The sequence below is a fragment of the Ascaphus truei genome, chromosome 2 (genome assembly GCF_040206685.1).
Source record: "Ascaphus truei isolate aAscTru1 chromosome 2, aAscTru1.hap1, whole genome shotgun sequence".
Lineage (NCBI taxonomy): Eukaryota > Metazoa > Chordata > Amphibia > Anura > Ascaphidae > Ascaphus > Ascaphus truei.
This window is the reverse complement of record NC_134484.1, coordinates 332364599-332386855: the sequence shown is the minus strand read 5'-3', so window position 1 is coordinate 332386855 and position 22257 is coordinate 332364599. Positions and strand designations below refer to the sequence as shown.

At 44.2% G+C, this 22257-nt stretch overlaps 1 protein-coding gene across 2 annotated transcripts in view; it reads left to right on the top strand.

Moving 5' to 3' along the window:
* The window catches only part of VPS41 (VPS41 subunit of HOPS complex), a 297906-nt gene that overhangs the window by 34512 nt on the left and 241137 nt on the right, over positions 1 to 22257 (top strand). For both annotated transcript variants that reach the window (XM_075586656.1, XM_075586657.1), the window contains 2 exons: positions 1494 to 1601; positions 9696 to 9773. In XM_075586656.1, the coding sequence (XP_075442771.1) occupies positions 1494 to 1601; positions 9696 to 9773 (186 nt within the window). The remainder of the gene's footprint in view (positions 1 to 1493; positions 1602 to 9695; positions 9774 to 22257) is intronic.

Below are 22257 nucleotides of genomic sequence, written 5' to 3'. Positions count from 1 at the left end.
TCTTGTATATAATGTATACCCTGTTATGTAACTGTATTTGTAACCATCTATTATTTGTCATCTTAACTCTATGCCCAGGACATACGGTAAAACATTTTATAAATAAATAAAGGCAGGATTATTGACCAAAACCCCACAATTCTGCATTTGAAAACTTGTAACCTTTGAGCGAGGCGTATGATGTGCAAAACACCCAATAATATTTGTAAGACCTCCATTTGTTTTACAGGTTGGGGACCAGGGGGTCTCCCAGAGCCACACACCACTATTTTCTGCTCCAGGGGCTCCCTGGTTCTTGAAATACTTACCGGTGAAATTACATGTTTAAACATCCCTCAGGGGAAACAAAATGGCTGCCAAATCTCGTGTGAACAGGAAGCTGCAACATCATCAGTTGTGATTTACTATTGGATGCTCATTTAACCCTTTGAGTGCCGGAGCGGCTGCGAGGCCAGAGTGCCGAGGCCCCTCCGATCACGCGATCGCTACAGCACTGACAATGGAACAGAAGGGAGGAGTTATCCCCCTTCTGTCTGCCATCTGTTCAGACCTCGCCTAAGAAAACTGCCCAACTCCAGTCCTCAATCCCCTCACCCCCCCTCCCCCAACAGGACAGGTTTTCAGGATATCCCTGCTTCAGCACAGGTGGCTCAATCTGTGGCTCAAAGACTGTGCTGAAGCAGGGATAGCCTGACCTGTAGGAGGGGGTGGGCGGCGCTTGAGGACCGGAGTTGAGCACCCCTATCATAGGGCACCCCAGGTTCCATAACCTATGACGTTGTGTCTACATATTAGGCACGCAAAGGGTTAAATCCCCATTTAGAAAACAGGAAGTAATACCGGCAACTTCACCAACAAGTGTCTCGGAAGCCGGTGGTACCTGGAGCTAAAAATAATACGGCTCAGCTGTGGCGAACTAATTGTGAGTGCCTTTTTTGTGAATATATTTCCTTTGGCAAATTACTAATTGGGTGCTAATAGTTCAATGAAATATTGCCAATTGAAGCCTCTTAAGCAAAATAATTTTTGATATCCCTGCTAGAACTTATTAAAAAAAAAAAAATCTTGAAAAGGAACAACTACAGTATGTAACAAGGAAATACGTTACTGTGGAGTGGGCTATATTGAGTCACAGAGCAGTTCAAAACAATAACAAAATGTAAAAAGTAGCACATTGTATACACTATCTTTGCACAGAAAACCGCAAAGTGTAGTGCATAAAGTTAAGAAAGCTATGGGGCGATTCACTAACCTTGGAAATAGGGGTTTGCATCGTAATCCTATATTGACTGCCATTAAATGGCAGGTAATGGGTATTGCTATGTCATCAGTGGTTAGTGAGTCAACACTCAGTTGTACCTTTTTGAGATAGCAATATGAATCTAATATATGAAAACATATATCTATGTGTGTTCTTATGCATGAGTTTTAAAGACTATAAAACTTATCTTCTCTGTACATTTTGTTTAATGTTTTTCTTGTACTCTATCCAGGAGGATGACAGTGAAGAGGAACCAAAGTTAAAGTATGAGAGGCTTTCCAACGGAGTGAGTGATATCCTACAGGAAGATGCTGCTAGTTGTATGACCGTGCATGAGAAGGTATGGTTCTTTCATCAAGGGTGACCAGTTTAACTGTGAGCGTCAAGATGGTTAGATCCAGTAAGGTTGTTTGTAGTATTTCTTTCTCCCTCCCCCCAGAGACTTTTCCTCCCCCTTGAGACTCAACTTTCCCCCCAGATTCCTTATCGTTCGCCTTAGCTCCTCCACCCCTTACCTCTTAACCCGTTTCTCCGCCAACCTGTTATTAATTAACCCCTTCACTACCAGAGGCAGCAGGGACATTTGATGCCAATCCCTCCTGAAACAAACGGGTTAATTCCTTCATTTACAAAGCCTTTCCGTGTCTGCTCTTCACCTTTTCTCACCGTCACCGTTTCCATCCCACTCATTCATTCACCCTTTAGATATTTCCTCTACTTAAAAACGCATTTAATTTATAAAATTTTAAAAATGCAATAAACATAATTTATGTGTTTTTCAAATTTTAGAAATCAAATGTGTTTTTAAATGGAGAGAATATCTAAGGGTGAGTGATGGGATGGGGGGTGGGTGATGACAGGGATGTTAGGGAGATGGGGGCAGTGTAGGTGAGAAAAGGTGAAGTGCAGACATGGAAAGGGTTTGGGAATGAAAGGTCCTTAGCTCTAGTAAATCTAAAGAAAATGTATTTCTTTTGATCACTTTTTATTTAGATTTACAAGAAAAATTTTGGGGCTTTTAAAAAAAAAAAAATCTACATTTATCGCAATATATATCATTATCGCTATAAATGTATTGATATCACCCAACCCTAGGTTGTCGTTTTGTTTTTTTAATCTCTCTTGGAATTCATTCAAGTACTGTACCATCTTTTCCAACAATGATAATTTCTTCTTGGGATATGTTCGGCCCACTGCCATTTTCATTTCTTCACCCTTGATGATGCGTCAGACTTTTGTTTAAGTCCAAACCATTCATTCTTTTTCCTATCTCTTTGGGTAATACCCAGCAATACTGTACATCTCTCCATTCTTCTTTGTGTTGTCTAAAGCTTCAGAATTATCTTCGTATTTAGGGTCCAAGTTTCACATTCATACTTGAGAACGAGCAGAAAACTTTTTCTTCTTCAGGTGCAGTGGAAGGTTCTCTTGAAATATTGTCTTTTTGAAGTGAAATTTCTTTAGTGGCACCTACCACATGAGCAAAATTCAGTGGCAGTGAATGGAGTTGGTGGGGACAGAAGACAGTGGTGACGGAAGTGACGTCACTGCTGGCAGAAGAGGCCATTAGCAACATTCACTGCCGCCGAGTAATCCCCCTGTGAGCTACCGAGTAATCCCCCCGTGAGCCGCCGAGTACACCCAACACTCTTGTTTGAATGGAATGATGCCTCTTCCCAATCATAAATTGTTGCTTTGTCGTCTTTAAACTTTTATCTTCAATAGTCTTCCTTACCATCTCACAGTTAGTCTCTCACATCTTCAGTTATATGTTTGCGGGTTGTCTTGCACAGCTTTGCATATTCAATTCTTATTCTTTTGTAAGCAGAGCTCCTTTGTTTACCTGGAAAGAAGTTGCAGAATGTCTTGGCTTTACTTTGTGTTTCTCCTACAGTATATCAATCCATATACCCGAAGCATCTGATCAAATATGATTGCAATTCCTAGGAAGATATGAGGCAAGGTCTTGAGGGACAATGTTTACCCTGGGAGGAAATTATTCTATCTATCTCTATCATCCCCTTTTTATCCCCAAACTGACTGTTTGTCTGTTCAACTAACTATCTCTCTGTCTGTTTATACGGTGTAATGATGCTGAACATTTGATTGATGTATTGAAAAACAGCCACACAACAAGAGTACACAACAATAGGATTCACATGCGATACAATATTGCTGGGTATGTACTCTTCTGGTGACATATTTTTCTTGCTTTTGACCACTTTAAAAATAAATGATACACTCCTTGAATTGAAAAAGTTACGTGGAACAACATTTTGAAACAGATTTAAGAGAGATTGAGATTCCTACTTTGCATAGGTTTATTTCATTTTAATAAGCACACGGTAGATAAGTCCGTTTTGTTAAACTGGAAGTTAACCCCAGCACAGCTATGACAAGTATAAAGTGTTGAAGTGGGTGTCTTGAAGTCACCATCAAAGATATATATAATACAACACTTCGCTGTTAGAAGGGACAGTTTAATATTACCATTGCACTGCAATTACAAGCACTCAGTTTGACCCCAATGTTCTTTGTTCCGTTTCACAAAATTGACCTATCATTACTCTCTTTCTTTTACTCTCTCTCCTTCAGACCCATTCTCATACTAATCACGACTTGCACTCTTGCCCATCTCCCAGGAAACTCCATCCCTACTTCATGCACAAAACCCACTACCACTGCTTCATGGCACCTTAACTTTCCTTAATGCCTCCTGTCCACCAAACCCCTACTCTTTCTCATGTTCCCAACTGCCCCTTCTTCATGGTCCCTAACTCCCTATAATTCTTGCACGAGCTGTGACCTTTCTTCACCCCAATATACTTGTTTATGCCCCTCTGTTAATTCATCATGTTTACTAAGGCTCCAATCCTCTTCCATTTCTTTGTGTCTGCCCACTTTCTTTCCTGTATGCTTTCACAGTCATTATTCATACCTCCTCGTTGGATCACTTTCCTGGCACTCCCTGTGTTCTGGCTGCTTCCACAAAATTGTGCCGCTTCACCAATCCTCTAGCAAGCTGCTCTTTGCTTCTTCTACCCATCTGCCACATTTGTGCACAGAAACACTGGGCTTTTATTCTGCTGACCTCATTTGCAGCTATTTATATTTTGTATCTACAAGATCCCTACCATGTCAACAGAGTATATTTGAAAGGTATATGATCATATATCGATTATTACCAGCATCATCAACATCATCAACATCATCATCTTCACTCCTTGTTGATCCACTGCTGGATGAAGGCCTCCCCAATGATCTTCCAGGTACTGCGGTTGCAAGCCTTTCTTCTCCACATTTAACCAACACATTTTCAGCCTCCCATTTTACTTTTGGCTGTCGTCTTGTCCTTTTGGTATCCCTTGGAATCCTAGCAAGTACGAGCATTGTCCGACGGGGTAATGTCTTGTGACATGTCTGGCCCACTGCCATTTTAATATCTTTACCCTAGTGATGATGTCACAGCCTTGAGCGAGTCCTCCATTTTTGTCTGCACGTTCAAGTTCAATCGTAAAGTTTTTGATACATGTTTGCATACAAGATATGTATATTTATATGTTGAAATAAAGGTGAAAAAAATATGTATATTTATTTTTATGAAGTGGAATAGCTACAACATGTGGTGCCTCTTGCTATATCACTCTCCATTCTCTATTATGTTTTGGTTAAAACATCAGCATCCTCTAACCAGCTACTTTGTATAAGCTTGAAAAGTGAAGGGCCAGAATTTGCAGACGGCAACTTAGGGGTGAATTCAAAAATACTCTGTAGAACTTAATATGAACAAGGATTGGAACATTTGATAGATATTGTGTACAAGGCAAGAAGGAAGGATGTCCCTACTTATTGTTCTGTTTTATTGGGTAGAGTAAGGGAGATAAAATGCCTTTCACTGAATTAGAAACCGGTCCTAAATCTTGACTCGCCAAATATTAATAGCTCCAAACTTTCAATGTTATTCCCTCTGCCATCTTCATTCTTTGTCCCTCAGCCTTTTACACTTTAAATGTAATTTTCTTTTTCTCCATGTCCGTTCTTCTTGTTTTTGAACATTTCTTGTAATACGGACTGTCCATCAGCACTTTGTCACCTTGAAATCAACTCCTTTTTTTTTTGTTTTTGTTTTGACGGATAGAGAAGCTTTGTTTTCAAGCCAACCGTTTGTTTGTTTTGCCTTAAAAAGCATATTCCTATTTTAAAAATACGTGCACTGATTTAGAACAAAAGGATCCATGTATTAAGCAGTCTATTAATGCTACTGAGGCGGTCTGTGAAAAATCAATTTCTTACTTTAGTGTCGGTACCAAACGTATGATTCCCGCTTATCACGTTTTTTTATTCATTTAACAAAAGATTTTTTGACTGCAAAACAGGTTAACAACAGCTCAGATCAGGTTGCACAGTTGCAGAAGAAAACGTTTGTTATTGTTTGTGCATCAATTTTACTCCCCCCAACTATTTTCATTTCTCACTATACCTACTTCTTATCTTGTTGGCACATGGGGCAAAACTGATGCAAATTACCTTGATACATTGAAGTTAAAGGAGCAATTCAAGCAATATCCTTTGTGTGTGTGTTTTTTTTTTTTTTTTTTTTAATCTGTTCTGTAGTATTAGTTAATACTTACTGCATTTTTTTTTTTTTATTCTTCAACTCTTAATGCCATTTTTAATGAGTTTTAAATCCTCCTTTGATCTGTATAGCAGGCTTTAGCCCACCTCCCAAGCAGTGCAAAATATTTGCAGCATTTTTCTGTTTGTGATAACTTGTTGCAAATGTTCCCAGCAGTTTGAGTTGCAAACTGTAACAATAGATACTGTTACCATTGTAATATCAGGATACATTGTAGCTGCTGAGTTACACTGACAGAAGGATTGATTGAAGCTGAAAGGCAGCCATTAAGTGAACCCTTGGAAGCAGGATCCTTGCTGATCGATCACGGGAGAATGAATCGGTCGGCAGCTTAGGTAATTAGGAGTCAATAAAGGTAATCAAAGGCTGCATATATTAAAACCAACAGTTTTTTAAGTGCCGCTTGGATTTGCCTCTTTAAGAGACATCAATATCTAATTTCACAGTATAGTAATGCAGACAAACAACCTATTTTGAATTGTGTTGCATTTTATATTGACCCATACAATGAATTTGGGGTTTGCCGTATAAAACGTCGGATCAGCGGTAGGACTTTGCAGGTAGCCTGACTGCTGTAGTAGTGATACTGTGAATATAGAAGGGAATCATTATGTTAATGGCGGTCTCGCTCTTAACGGAAGTTAGAAATACGTCTTTTAACAAATATACTGCATATGTGTCTCAAACCTGTTGTCGGTGCATGATTGCAGTTGTAAGTGAAAGCACTGACGGCAATCTGAGAAAGGTCAACCAATATATATTTTTGGGAGTAACTTTTATATTGGTTACATAAAGATAATGCACCGTGATGTAACCGAACCCGGGTTTCATTGTCCGTGGTGGGGTGGGGGGGGGGGGGGGTTTGTGGGAGAGAGGAGCGAATATTGGAAATGCATCTGAGTTTGCAGTGAGAATGCATTGATTGTGGCATTTTGAAATTAAATACCCATCAAATATTAAAAAGTGCAGCCGGCTCCGGGATGGCAAGGTCATTAACCCTTTGCAGCCAGGGGAGCTGGCAATGCACCTGCCACCAGAGAAGAGGTTAAACAATGAAAACCACGTGCAAAAGTTATTTCACTTGTTTGTTGTTTTTAAACCCAGTATATGTAATTGGTTATATTTCATGCCTTCTCAAATAATTTCCCCTATGAAACAGAGTTTAGACCACAGTTTTGCCAGCGTAGTTTTAATGTTACTCAGCACATTAGGAATAAGCGGACTGCTGGATAATGTTTTTAATGGGCCTATTTACAAAGATGTATCTAATAATTAAATAAAATGAGAAACACTTTTGGCCATCTTTATTAAATGATCTACATACAGTATCTTAATATCAGTATTAGTGAGTGCGTGTGTATATATATATATATATATATATATATATATATGTGTGTGTTTATACATCCTACAAAAGGGTGTGTGTGTATGTATGTATATATATTATATATATACACATACATACTGTGCTGCACACTGTACAAATATATATACAGATATATATGTATTTTAATTTGGGGGGGTTAGAACAGGGAGGGGGGATATGATATATGCACCACAATGCCATCGTATACCCAGCACTACTTGAATTGAAATCTGTTCTACATCGTTGAACTATCAAACATCCTTAAGTTCATCTCTTGTATAGACTCTCATTTCCCCTCCAAATGATCATTATCCTTCTTTTCCTTGTTTTCCCAGTCCCCCTCTCCCCTCCGCGCTAAAGCATCATATTTTCACCAGGCTTGCTGTCTGCTCTGGATGACTAATCGTCATGGCACCTGGTGCATTCAAGCAGGCCTGTGCACTGGAATAGTCATACCTAGTTATGTCAGCACACCTGATGTTTTATTAACCACTATTGATTTTTTTTACCCGGGGGACGTTTTTTTATTTATTTTTTCTTCTTGGGAAAAAAAAGGGCAACCTTGCAGGAGTGAAAGGCATTGTAAGGGCTGAATTGGTAATGAACTACTTTTTCTCATTTTATTTATTCTTTTTTTTTTTAATTTATTTTGCACCTCATTTAATAAGGCTTTATATTTTAGAGGCCTGGGCAGGACATTTCTCTGGAAAGCAATTCTGTTTGGGTACATTCTGGAAGGTCATTTATTTCTATATGTTTAAAAGAGACTGACACGCTTAGAAGTTGTCTGTAGATTTGAGCATTTCATTATAGGCTGCAATGAACCATGCAGAAGCAGTGAAATAAAGGTAATTTGTTAGGATGGGCAACACGAGTAATTCAGAATATACTAAATACCCAAGAAAATCAAATCTTTTTGTTTTTGTATGCCCTACATAAAATCTTAAAGAGCATTGAATATATGATACAAATATGACTGTACATTTTAATGATCATTTTAAAAACCATATAATAAAAACACTGGTTGGGCTACTTTTTTAAATTAATTATGTGAATAAATAATACGTGTTAGGAAAAAGATACATTTTCGACCCCAGTTTGCTTTGTCTGAATTTATTAGTATTATGTATGGTGCTGCTTACCCTACAAAAAGCTCTGTTAATCTTTTTCCCCCCTGCCGGATAGGCTAAATCCACTGGTAGCCATGTGTTCATGAGCACTATAGAAAGCGTGAGAAGACTTGTTGCAAGATTGCATATAAATAATGTGCGTATCCAATTAAGTACGAAGTGCTTTAAACATCGTTTGGCCAATAGACGTTTGACTTGTAACAAAGATGTTTTTTTAATTCGCCGTGCTAACATATTCACTTTCCATATTGAAAGGAGCCTTGCAAGTTTCTACACAAATTTAAATATAGGCTGATCTACATTTTTCTTTTGCATTTCATCTCTTTATTTCCTCGATTTCCTTTTATCCTTTACAACACTGGTTTTGTTTTTTAAAATGTGATGCTCTGTTCGGGCGTTATAAGCGTTTTAAATATTACGTCTCTGGGAGGTTAAAATGGGGCGATGAAGCTCAGAATCTATGAAAACTATGATTTTAAACCCTACATTTTTTTGAGGGGTGGATGAAAGAGCAGGACATGCTCAGGGGGCAAGATGCTTCCATTTTATGAGTTCAACTAATTTAACACGTTACGTGTTACAGGCTTTGATTCCGGTCCATCATCAAAACATTATGAATATTCCATTGTGAAAAATAAATATTGAGTTAAACTGCAGATTTCAGTCACACTGCTGGGCTGAAGCTTTGTTTATTCTTATAATGCCTCAATCAAACATGGTGGCTGTAGTAAACATGAATGCAATCCGTCCAACTTTTACAAGCCTCACAGCTCCCGGCCTGTGCTCAAAAGATCTTTTTACACTGATTTTGTTTCTGGGACACTGCGTTCACACTGCATTTTAATTAGTTGCCATTAGGCAGTGCTCAGACAAGTGACACACGATTATTTGTCAGCAGATGAGGGTTATGATAATACATTTCGACAGCCATCTTGCACTATCACAGTCACGGATGCCCCCAATCCCTTTTATATTAATGGGGGATCTCTTGAAGCTAGTATTCTGCAAAAGGATGTACACAGTGGTTTTGGTTAAGGAACTCTTATGTGAAATTCTGAGGAACCCCAACCCTCTCTAATAGTGTAGCTGAGATCAGATGCATTGTAAATTCTTCTGTATTTGGTACAATATTAAAATTACCTGAAAATTGCAGGGAACCTTTAGGGATGCCCAGGGAACCCAAGGGTTTCTAGGAACCCTGGGTGAAAAACACTGATCTACAATATGTCCATTTATGACAAAAAAATAAAATAAATCATGTTACTCCGAATGTCTCTTTATTCTTTGTTCTGTTTCTTGCAGTTTTTGGCGATGGGCACTTACAACGGGAAGGTGTATTTACTCGATATTCAAGGGAACATGACACAGAAGTTTGACATTGTAAGTACTGCAAAGCAAAATATGTCCCACGTAACCGCACATTGTCCTACAGATATAACCTGCCCCTCACCCTTATTCAATAAGCTGTGAAGTCTTTTCTCCTTGGCTTGGGGAAGATTCCAACTTCATTGACATGAATGGAGCTGAAATCTTCCCAAGCAACGCGAAGAAGACTTAACAGCTTATTGGTCCTGCTCTCCTGGCAAACCACTGCAATTTTAAACTTCAAAGCTCTAAATCTTGTGACACTGAGCTCACGACCACAACCGTCCTGAAGAAAGTTGGTTGGGCTACATCTGTATGCTTAAAGGCAGGCTACAACCCAACTGGCCTTTCTACTTTCCTATAGAGGTACAGTACCTGCTACAACACGATCCCTGTAACGCCAGTGGTTCTGTTGCTATACCAGGTATGTTCTAGTAAAATGCTAGTTTCCTTCGGGCTGATTGGGCTACTGGCCCGATCAATGCATAGGTGCTGCCCCCTCCACTTCTGTTTACGACATGGGGGGGGGGGGGGCGTACATGTATATGTGTGAATCGATCACTTGACTACAAATACCAGAGGTCCAGTGGAAGTCTGGTGCCGCCAGAACTACAATAGTGAAAAAGTTAAGAAAAAAGTTAATTTAAATGTTTTCATGTAAGGTTGCATTTGTGTGTTTTAATGTATCAAGAAAGACCTGCATATCAAAACTATCAATTATACCAAGTAATGGGGGTCCTTGTTTTCGTCCGTGTGATGCCATGTGTAGTGTTCTGCATCTCTCTGCTGTCCAACTGTCACCTTCTGTGATGCCATTTATGACTCTGCCTGTGACAAGGGACCGTTTTGATTACAGAAGAAGGGGAGTGTTTTAAAGGTTGTGATTGTATTATAAAATCTTAATTATCGATATATCACCAGTGTTCGAAGTATCAGGCAAATTATTAGCCTTGCATTTTACTGTCATTGATGGAGAGATAAAAATGATGTGATTTTTCTGTATTATTACCATAAATGACATCACCAAAAAAACATGGCAGCCCCGTTCAACTTTGTAAAAAAAAAAAAAAAAAAAGTTTGACTTTAGTCTGCTTTAAAAAAAAGAAATAAAAGGAAATTTGTTTTTAAAGAACAAGAAGAGAAAACAAATTGGTGTAGTCTGCCTTTTAAAAATATATTTGGCATATTTAAATGGGTATATTTCCTAGACATCTCCGGTATGTTCACAGAATCTCTCCCAGTGGAGTATAGATGATTCTATTTGGAGGTATAATCAAGTCAATGGGCCCTCTTAGCCACTTCATACTTTACATAAATTCTCCCGCCCCCTCTCCCCACCCCTTATGTAACAGGGCTTAGTGAATCTAGCCCTTCTTATTTCTTCGTCAATAAAACGAGTGACTCTTTGTGTATTCGCTGCGATCAGCGTTCTTGGTGCTTATTGAATACGTCCCTTAAGCGGGTGCTAAAAAGTTTTGTAATGTCTACTCCGCAAAGTAAAAATTTTATTCTTCGACTTTCATTTGTAGCACGTTGATTTTAGAAACGACGGCTCGTTTCTAAATGAATGAAGTTGGGTTTCACAGTTTAATTTACTCTCCCGTACTAAACACGTTTAGCTCATACTAAGGTTTTGCGATAACAAAACAAAATGTCCACACTATCGATAACAATACATTTATCGTGACAATATTTTATATAGATTGTTGTAGGAATGTTTAAAATATTGGGTTCAGCTTGGGAACATTACTGCACCATAATGTAAGCTTAGGTACTGTAGCTTCAAATATGTTTTGAAGGAGATATTTCTTTTTTTTCTGTTGAAGAAGTTATCTCTGAAGCGACCGAGAAGAATATAATATTTTATGTGGTTCATATTAACATGTAGAGCACCTAGGGTCCGGAGTGCCTCCAGACCTCTGCCGTTTTCAGGTCATGTGATCGCTCACATAATGCCACTTCCACCCAGATGTTGGCAACGGATGTGAATTGGGACCGTTTGAGCGGTCAGCGCGATCACTCCCATGAAAACGAGCAAGTGCCTGGTTCACTAAGTTCATGTAGTACCAAGTGCATCAGTAGGGCACTGTAATAGTTAAAGGTAGATACTTATATTTAGCTTTTTCCCCCCTCTTCGTCATATACGTCTACAGTACTTTTAAGTATATTTGGTAAATGTTCTGATTAGCAACACCTATGGCCTCGGATATAGTAGGCGCGCGCCACGGAGCGCATGGCGTCACGTGGCCTGTAAAATGTCTATGATGCGCGCGACAGGGAGATGTGTCGGTGACGTCACGGAGCTGGTTCGCCCTCATTGGCTGAACCGCTCACGTGACCCAGCCATCGCGCGACAAAATCAAATTATTTTGTCTCCTCTGAAATCGCGCGCACCGTCGCTCTCACGCACGCGCTCTCTATGGCCATCCTCATTGACTTACGGCCTTTTGTTTGTGGTGCGTGCGACACCGTGCGGACTATGGACGCGGCCTAAGGGACTCATGCTAACCCTTTGATTATTAATTTTGTGTGTATATTTGATCTATATCTTACTACAGTTTTAAGTATACACATCGAAGTAGGAAACAAGATGAAGTGATTATAGTGTAGGAAGGCTTGATAACGGCATGCAAGTGAATACACCTTGGATAAGCACTACCTGGCAAATGCGGCAGTAACTGGAATGCATTGTGCTGGCAGCCCTCGCTTTGTCAGCATCTGCCAAAGAATCTATCACAGGGTGTCTACTGTTTGCAAAGTAGAACACACATTAGGACGCTGACACAGCTGGCCGGGTATGGGGAAGGTCAAAGGTTTCAGTTAAGTTGGAGAAATCTAATTAAGTGTCTTGTTGCAGATATTCACAGGAACAGGCCTCCAAAGACAATTTTGACAGTGTTGTACAGTTAATGCTGACCTTCCTGTGTGAGCATAAAAGGCAGGTTCAAATACTGTGCCTCATTTATTCACATATTTCTGATTGGATGATCAGATCTTAACACGTTCTGAGCATGTCTAGCTACTGAGTAGTGTATAATGATAAAACCGTATCTTAGAAATACCTTTGCTCTTTTTAAATATTGTGTCTTTGTTATGGGAGCATGGTAGAGTTGGGCGATACAAACTTTCCCCCCCACGATAATGATATTAAGAAAATTATCGTGACGACGATATTTATCATGATAAAAATGTCCTCGATGGGGAAAAAAAAAAGACGTTAAGTTTTTCACATAATGTAAAAAAAAATGTTTTTACATCTGACAATATGTTCAAAATAAAACTGAATAGCTTCCCAATTATTTAACACGTAACTGTATGACAAATTAAATGTATTTTTAAAGAATTACATGTAATATTGAAATATTAAATTTGAAAATAAATAAAACACCCTTACTGCCCCTTATACCTGAACATCTGGGATAGGGGTACAATTAAAAGGAAGGGAGTAAAGACACACGGTAAAGTGATCTCTTTGGAGTAGAGGGGGTAATAAGGGGTGCAGAGATCTCATTTGGCAGTTCTGCCTTCTTTGAAGCTTATGAGTTTTAAACTGCATGTCACTGGCCGTCCCTGATGATCAATGCTGACAAATATATATCAAAATAATAAACATTTTCATTATTGACTTATTGTCATTTTTTATTATCACAAGATTACTACTATATTGGTATATTGCCAAACGCTATAGCATGTACGTGCCTCCATAGTGATTGCTCTTTCTCTTTACAGCCCTCTTTGATGTTCTTAGCATGTCATGTAACTCCATAGAAAATGTATATTTTATAGACCCGAGGTGGGCAACCCGTGTCGCCAATTGCCACAAGTGGCGAATTGGCCACGAAAGTGTGGCGAATTTGAGTTTGCCAGCTCCCACACTAAAATAAACTTTTTCCTGACGGCGTGTGATGGTTTCCGCTTTCTGAACAAGTAATCAAGGCAACACAGCCATCCAATACTCCCCTCTGCCTTCAGTTGGAGTCTAGACCCGACCATGAGCTGTTATTTTTTTATGGGAGCTAAAATTTGTAGTGACGCAAGTAAACGAAAAGCATGGTGTGGCGATTTCCCTTCTCATTTGCCACACCTGTGGCTACATTGAAAAATAGCTTGCCCACCTCTGCTATAGACAATATAAAATACATGGATAACAGATGCATATGGCAGCAAAGATGCAGGAATACGTGAACCAGGAATGAAAGCAAACTGCATACTTACTCCAAATAGCTCACAATGCTAATATCATTCTAATCCCTTCAGCACAAGTGGCACCTACGGCAGACTGCTACTAAATGTATAAGTGAAAAAAATACATTGTTTTAGAAATTGTTAGGTATGATTAGGGCACTACTTTTTTCTTTATACAGAGAAAACAAATCCTAAATGCAGTATAAGGGAAGTTCTCAAAGGACATTATACAATAGTAACCATTTCAATAGAACCCAAAGTCCAATAATCACATCTAAAGTCCCACCACACTGGGGGTTCTGTTAAAAACCTCTATAGGTGGTTCTTCTGGACCGCCTAGGTTCAAAGAAAATTATGGGGAGGCAAAAAAAATCGAGGTCCCTAATAGTGTTGAAATGTGTGTTACTCATAAGGAAATAATTCATAACATGCACTCGCATGTCTTGCATAATCCCTCATCACAAGGAGTTCTCTATCCGTGGATACCTTAGGCTACGCTTATAGTGACGGCGACACGACGGTTGCTGGAAAATCAAATAGCGATGACTTCCAGCGATTGCGACCAATCCGTCGCGTCGTGCTTACTATAAGCGCAAGCAACGACGGCAATGCATTTGTTTTGCCGCAACATTGCCGTCGCCATCGCCGGCACTATAAGCCCAGCCTAAGGATCGCGACTTGCAGTGGCTGCCACTGTCTGTGCCGCTGTCTCGTGTGTGTTCTACCTTCGGAGCATGCTTCGGCAGTGTTACAATCAGCGGCGGTGCAGCATCTTTACGGAGTACATTGAGAGGCAAACACGTTTTGTCGAGCTTCTTCAGGAATTCTGCCTATGTACACAATGTAGTACGGGTGCAATTCCCTGGTATAGCCTAAAAGTAGTTGTGCTAGTAATCGAACCTGGCCGAAACTACTTGCTTCTCTTTGCTATATTGCCCTTGTTGTGCCTGTGTATCTAGGATGACCATATTTTTCTCGAGACAAACCGGGCCGAATTTCATGCATGCGTGAACGGCGAGCGCCCATTGAACATACACATGAGCTGCTGACAACGTGCTGGCCACGCATGCGCAATGGGAGCTTGCCGAGCGTGCATGCGCACGAGCAGCCGGTGTGCAGAGAGAAGCCCCGCCCCCTCTGCAAGACACAGACACATAGAAGCAGCAGCACGGAGCTTCTGGCCGCCCGTGCACAGCTCTGCCCGCCCCCAGGTTTCCCTGCAAGCAGCCCGCGCCCCCCCTACATAATCTTGCGCCCCACAGTTTGCGCACCGCTGCCCTAGCGCATAAAAATGAAACCTTGGGTATTTTTGAAGCAAATGGTACAGAGATTCCTAGCGTTAATAAAATATGCAGATTAAATCATAAAATGTAAATAAAAATTATACAGATATTGATGACAAATACCAAACTTTTAGTTCTGAATACCTACAATCTTGTTCAAGCTTGAACACAAAACCTTAACTAACAACAAACAATAAAACATATGTAACGGTATTTCTGACCCGGCCTGACCCACCCAATCTCACATTGGCCCCTGTGGTCTAACCGGTCCCCATTACAGTGTAGTAGTGTCTGGTGGTGCACCTGTTGGCATGATGGTGTGTGGGGAGGACCCGTCCAGACAGGCAGCTGAGGTAGTGTGCAGAGTCCTACCTAGTTCCAGTGCAGCGCCTCCACCTCATCAGGGTCCCTTCGGTCACTTGGGGATGGTCCTGGTGAGGAACTCCTCGGTGGTGCTCCTCTCTGTACATTCACTCCACACACGTACACGAGAGGGTTTGTGATTAAGAGCATCTTTATTGGTTGATGTGGGCTAGCTGCCCCTCGCAGTAGTTTCTCTAGCCACTCATTGTCCCTCAGTGCTTCCCTTCGAAAGGTGTAATTCTCCTTTAATAGGGATTCCCTATCCCAGCCGGGATGTCTTTGCCCTGTGCCAGGTCCCTGGACACAGTCTTCCTACTCAGCTACTATAACATAACTTTACTCTTCTCAGAACTCCTTCCAGAACTAGACTAACTTTAGACACAGTGCTGTGCCTTATGTACACTCTGGAACTGACACACCTCTGACATCACTAACCATGGAGTCAGAGCATGTGACCACTCCCATCCATACACAGGGCACCCCACCAGGGTGTGAGGGCAAACCTCCATAATTACTGCTGGCATGCCCACAACTTACCAGGCCTTACTGTCAGCAGGAGAGATGACTGTAGCCATTTTACATGACCGCTACATTCTCCCCCTGGTGAATCCCATCGTCCTCGCTGGGACCTAAATTTGTATACCCCTTTCCAGGAAGCACTGTAACACAAAACATAATTAGAACATCTTACAAATTTTCATAATGCATACAGAACAATGGTCTACAGTACACTCCGCCAAGCCCGCCCCGACCAGCAGCCACGAACCCGCGTAATGCATAGTACCTCCTAAAAGTAGTGACTGGGGTCAGGTTTTCTTACCTCCCTACCACCCATATCCAGGACCGTAACATAGTAATGTCTCGGCAGTCCCCTCTCGGGCCTATAGGTCACCTTATGCTTGTAGATGTTCCTTCCTATGCCCCATATGCGTACTAAGTGCTCTATCCGCTCCTCGGCCTTCTTCCCTACCACTGCACTTCCCCTACCGACCAAGTACATCTCAATGGCCTCCCTTAGCCACCTCCCTCTGTTCTCCTCTATTTCATCCATGAGAGGCTCAGGGACGTAAGGGTACTCCAACCTGTGGGATGATTTATACCTAGCCATTATGGCCCATTCAGCCCTACTAATCCTGGTCAGGTCAGCCCTACCGGCCCTCCCAGGTAACACCCATGATAGGGGCTCATCAGGGTCCACGGGATCTGACAGAATGCTGGGACCCATGGGTTCTATCTCCCTATGCTTGATCTGAAGCCATCGCTCCTGCAACTCTCTATCCCTTTGCTCAGGGGTGAATTCTCCCGCAGCAAACCAGTAGTCCACTACATCTTCTCGCCGGATGAGGAACCGAGTGCGGTCCATCCATGCGGAGTACCCTTCAAATAGTGGGGCCCACCAACGGTGCTCTCTGAATTTGTGTGACTCCCCTGAATCACTCTCATCCCCCTGGGAAAATACCCCCGATGTCCGTGCCGATCGCGGTACAGACCACCTTGATGATCCCGGGGCCTTTTTCACTGGGTCGGGAGCCACAGGGGGCAGCCACCGGCCTACCGCAGCCACTCTCAACTCTCCCCCCCCCCCCGAGAAGTGCCTTCCGTAGCGCAACTGCGCTGTCTCCCCCCAGTCCGTTTCACCTCCTCTTCCGAGGGTATGTCCACCGATTCTAAGCTAGGCGGGGATCCCGTGGAACAGGTGACAGGGGCAGGGGTTTTATCTAGGGCGTGGGATGGGGCATAAGGGCAAGCGATGGGGCCCCACGGGGTTATTACTTGTTCCCGGCTGTCCGTAGACTGGTCCAATGAGGACATCTCACCCTCCTCAGTCCTCGGATCGCCCATCCAACTCCTGGGCCTTGGAGGTGATCGGGGACCTTCCCCCGATCGCCGAAGCGTCGCTACGTCCTTCCCAGCGGTTCCGCCGTCGCCACCGGAAGTGATGTCCTCCCCGGAACCGGAAGCGCCGCCATCTCGGGTTGGACCCCCATTCGGGATCTCTTCTTCGATGACGACATCCGGAAAGCTCCGCCGTCGTCTTCACCGGAAGTGATGCCGTCTCTCCACGTGCGCCTCGGGCCTGGCACGGCCCTTCCTCCGCTGCGCTGTCTGCCGGGACAAGGTAAGTGATGGGGCTGCTTCTCTTACCAGTCCGCAGGGGTGTTGGCGTCTCTCTCCCGTCGCCGCCAGGTCCTGGGATGGCGGGACTCCGTCTCTCGGCTCGCCGATCTGCGGGGGACGCCCTGTTCTCCAGACTGCCACTCACCCCACGGGGTGTCGTCCGTCCTGGGTCCCTCTTGGGTCCCGATTTCGCCACCGCTAGCTCACGGAGATCCTCGTCGGAGTAATCTCCCTTCCCTGATCTCGGGGTCACCGAGCGTGGCGAAAGTCTTTTCTCTGCGCGGTCGGGGGGTGACCCGACCGTTTCGGTTGCTACTGACCCAGCCGACTTGGTCGACTCCAGTCCCCTTTCTCCGGGACTCGCACGGCTGATCCACAGTGCGCCAGGGGACTCGGCGGAGCGCCTAGCCGTATCCCCCGGGGGGTCAGCAGGTTGAATAGGTATAAATGTGGGCATGGGCCACAAATATAATGTCCCGCAATGTGGGCAACGTGCCGCCGTGTTGACAGTGCCTCCGGGCAGCCCGCATTGTAGGCAGAGCCCGACCACCGTCTCGGTGTTTGCCACCCTTACTACCAGTAGCCCGCCGGGTACCGAGTAGGGCTTGGTGGAAACCATCGTGCCCACAGTGGAGGAGCAGGCCATTCTTTTCACAGGAGTCACTTCCTGTATAGGTCTCTTCAGGTCAGTGTTTCCTCGCAACTGACTGGTAGAAGTTGCTGGATCCGCCACTCCCTGCTTCGGCTCCTCCTTCCACTGACATAGCTGGAACCCGCCCCCAGGGGTTGCAATTATGGGCGGATCCCACAGGGGAATGTCATGCCCCTTAATTAAGGCCGCGCCTTTCTCAGTCCTGGTGGGCGCGGTCTGCGTTTTCGCGCCAATTTCCTCATCAGAGTGGGATTCCTGGGCTGCGGCTAGTTCCCGCCTTCTCCTAGCTGCTGCTTTTCGTGCAAAATATCCCTCCTTTTTGCACGTTACCTCCGCGGCCGGAACTACTTCTTGTAGTGGCGCCGTCTGGATATCAATCCCTGGGCCCAGTGGGTGCATTCCCACAGGCCATAATTGAAAGTCACTCCCCCTGGTGGAAATCAGGGGAGGGTCCCATAGACTAAGCGGTTGACTCAGCACAGGGGCCGAGTGAGTCACTGTCCATGAAGACGCAGCCGTAGCTTTCGCGCCATGCCCCCCATCAGGGCGGGGCTCTGCTGTTCGCGCCATTCCCGGCCAGCTCTTTGCAAGTTCTGCATTAGCCATTTTCTCTGCGACTGGCCCATGCGGTCTCCCTAGCAAGCGGGAACCGCCATTTTGGTTGGCTTTTAAGCCCGAAATGTCAGTTTGTTTGCTTTTCTCGCTGGGTTCCCCCCCAGTTATCACAATGTCCTCACACTCTTCAAGGGTGGCCCCTCGGTGTCCCAGACAGGACAAAAACGGGGCAGCCACAGCCTTCGCTCCACTCCAGAGCAGATTAGTTAAAGACAGCTCAGCGACAGTTTGCTCTTCAGTGGGGCGCACGCCACGGGTGCCTTCCCCCTCAGCCTCCAATCGCCATTTTGGATTCTCCGCACCGCGCGGATCCTCCATTTCTTGGGTTGCTATGCTCTCGTACCAATTGTCGTACATGGGGCTCCACTCTGCGGGGCAGCCACCACACCAGTACAATAAAGATTTGCTTCAGATGCACCACCACATGTGTACCTGATCTAGGCTGGACTCATGTTGCACTACCTCAGGCTAGGCTCACTCTCTCGGTGTCTGCTGTAACTCCTTCCTCCCAGTCTGTGCTCCCTATGGTAAGTGTCTGGAATGGGCTAGAGTACTCTGGTTCTGCCATGCAGTACTTGGGGCGTCTACCTCTCTTGGTCAGCCTAGCGCAGACCCTCTCCAGGATTGCTGACCACGTTAACAGGCTATCCCTTCTGGCATCCTACCAACTAGCACTACCTCAAGGTGACTCGGTCAGCTATAGCCCGGCTCCAGACCCCTCACTCCTTTCAGGCCCCTAGGTCGTCCCTGCGAACTGACAATACCCCGTCAGCCCCCTGACCACCCCTAGGTCCGTCCCTACGCAGCACAGAGTGGCAGCAGACTCTCTCCCTGTTTCCCAGTGTGCCTAGCTAGAGCCTGTCCTGAGGACAGATCTGATCTCAGCAGCTCGCCTCCAAATGTAACGGTATTTCTGATCCGGCCTGACCCACCCAATCTCACATTGGCCCCTGTGGTCTAACCGGTCCCCATTACAGTGTAGTAGTGTCTGGTGGTGCACCTGTTGGCAACAGGACTCCTGAGTCTCCCGCATGATGGTGTGTGGGGAGGACCCGTCCAGACAGGCAGCTGAGGTAGTGTGCAGAGTCCTACCTAGTTCCAGTGCAGCGCCTCCACCTCATCAGGGTCCCTTCGGTCACTTGGGGATGGTCCTGGTGAGGAACTCCTCGGTGGTGCTCCTCTCTGTACATTCACTCCACACACGTACACGAGAGGGTTTGTGATTAAGAGCATCTTTATTGGTTGATGTGGGCTAGTTGCCCCTCGCAGTAGTTTCTCTAGCCACTCATTGTCCCTCAGTGCTTCACTTCGAAAGGTGTAATTCTCCTTTAATAGGGATTCCCTATCCCAACCGGGATGTCTTTGCCCTGTGCCAGGTCCCTGGACACAGGCTTCCTACTCAGCTACTATAACATAACTTTACTCTTCTCAGAACTCCTTCCAGAACTAGACTAACTTTAGACACAGTGCTGTGCCTTATGTACACTCTGGAACTGACACACCTCTGACATCACTAATCATGGAGTCAGAGCACTATAAGCCCAGCCTGAGGATCGCGACTTGCAGTGGCTGCCACTGTCTGTGCCGCTGTCTCGTGTGTGTTCTACCTTCGGAGCATGCTTCGGCAGTGTTACAATCAGCGGCGGTGCAGCATCTTTACGGAGTACATTGAGAGGCAAACACGTTTTGTCGAGCTTCTTCAGGAATTCTGCCTATGTACACAATGTAGTACGGGTGCAATTCCCTGGTATAGCCTAAAAGTAGTTGTGCTAGTAATCGAACCTGGCAGAAACGACTTGCTTCTCTTTGCTATATTGCCCTTGTTGTGCCTGTGTATCTAGGGTGACCATATTTTTCTCGAGACAAACCGGGCCGAATTTCATGCATGCGTGAACGGCGAGCGCCCATTGAACATACACATGAGCTGCTGACAACGTGCTGGCCACGCATGCGCAATGGGAGCTTGCCGAGCGTGCATGCGCACGAGCAGCCGGTTAACAACGATTGTGCATGCAAAGTGGCAAGCGCCGATAAAAACTAGGACATTTTAAAAAAAAAAAGTCATGACCCGGGACAAAGTCCCAAAAAGCGGAACGTCTGGTCACCCTACTGTATGTGTATCGGATTATTTTTCAAATGGTAACCTTAACATAGTTGATTAGAGACCATATTTGTTTGCTTCTGAAGCCAAATGCTGTTAGCCTTTTAAAATAATGTAACACACCTTCTGGCAAACTTATTTGCTGCCTTAACCATGCAAATACAATCAAAATGGACAGTGTACAGTACAAGGACGAGCTCATTGTGTTTAGGATGAAGTGGACTGACGTCTTATCAGACCATGGAGGTTATTAATAAGATGCAATAGTGTCCATTCAAGTCAATGCGGGTTTCTGTGCATGTCGAGTATTTGGAATGTATTGTGAGGTAAGAAGGGAACACCCTAGCGCAGGGGTGAGCAAACTTTTTATGCCGAGCCCCCCTTTTCATCCATAAAATTTCTCGGGGCCCCCCCTGCCTGATGTAATCAAAATCACATGGAAAAAAAAAAAATCCTTTATTAAACGGTATACAATATAAATCCAAATATGTTTAAATACTTGCTCGCGCTTGCAAAATTAGGTTGCGTCCACGCTGCCGCTGAGAGCGGTGACATCACCAACTCTCCAAGCATGAGCACAGGGTGTCCTGCATAATTTGCAAGTGTGGATCGGGTCTATTTGTGTGTGTGTCTGTGTGTGTCTGTGTGTGTCTGTGTGTGTGTATTGACTGCTGCTGAGCGCACATCAAAGTCAATTTTGTTAGTCTTCCCAAGCGCCAAGCTTGGGAGAGCGTACGTGCACAAAGGCAATCCTTTGGGGGGGCATTCATCCACCTCTTTGCTACCTCCCTTCCCTCTCCCCCCCCCTTTTTTTTCTTCCTTCCCCTCCCTGCTCTTTGTCTTGCTATCCCCATTGTCATCCAAACTCCTACCTACAGTATTATTTATTTTTTCCCGTTTTCAATGTTGTGTTTCACACTTTTTTTTTTACATTATTTCTGTACATTCATAGTATGATTGATACAGTGGCAGCCGACCCTTTCACTTGCAGAGGATCGCAGCGAAGCAGGTTGCCAGCGGAGGAGAGCAGGAACACAGCGCTATTGCAGGGCAGACACCGGAAGGAGGGGCGTTTGACTTTACCGTGCTCGGGCGTGCTCCTCCCCGTGCCTCCGAAGCCCCTGCGCGTGCGCTCACACACCATCACGTTGCCGCCACCTGCACTATCCTGTTCAGCCACCG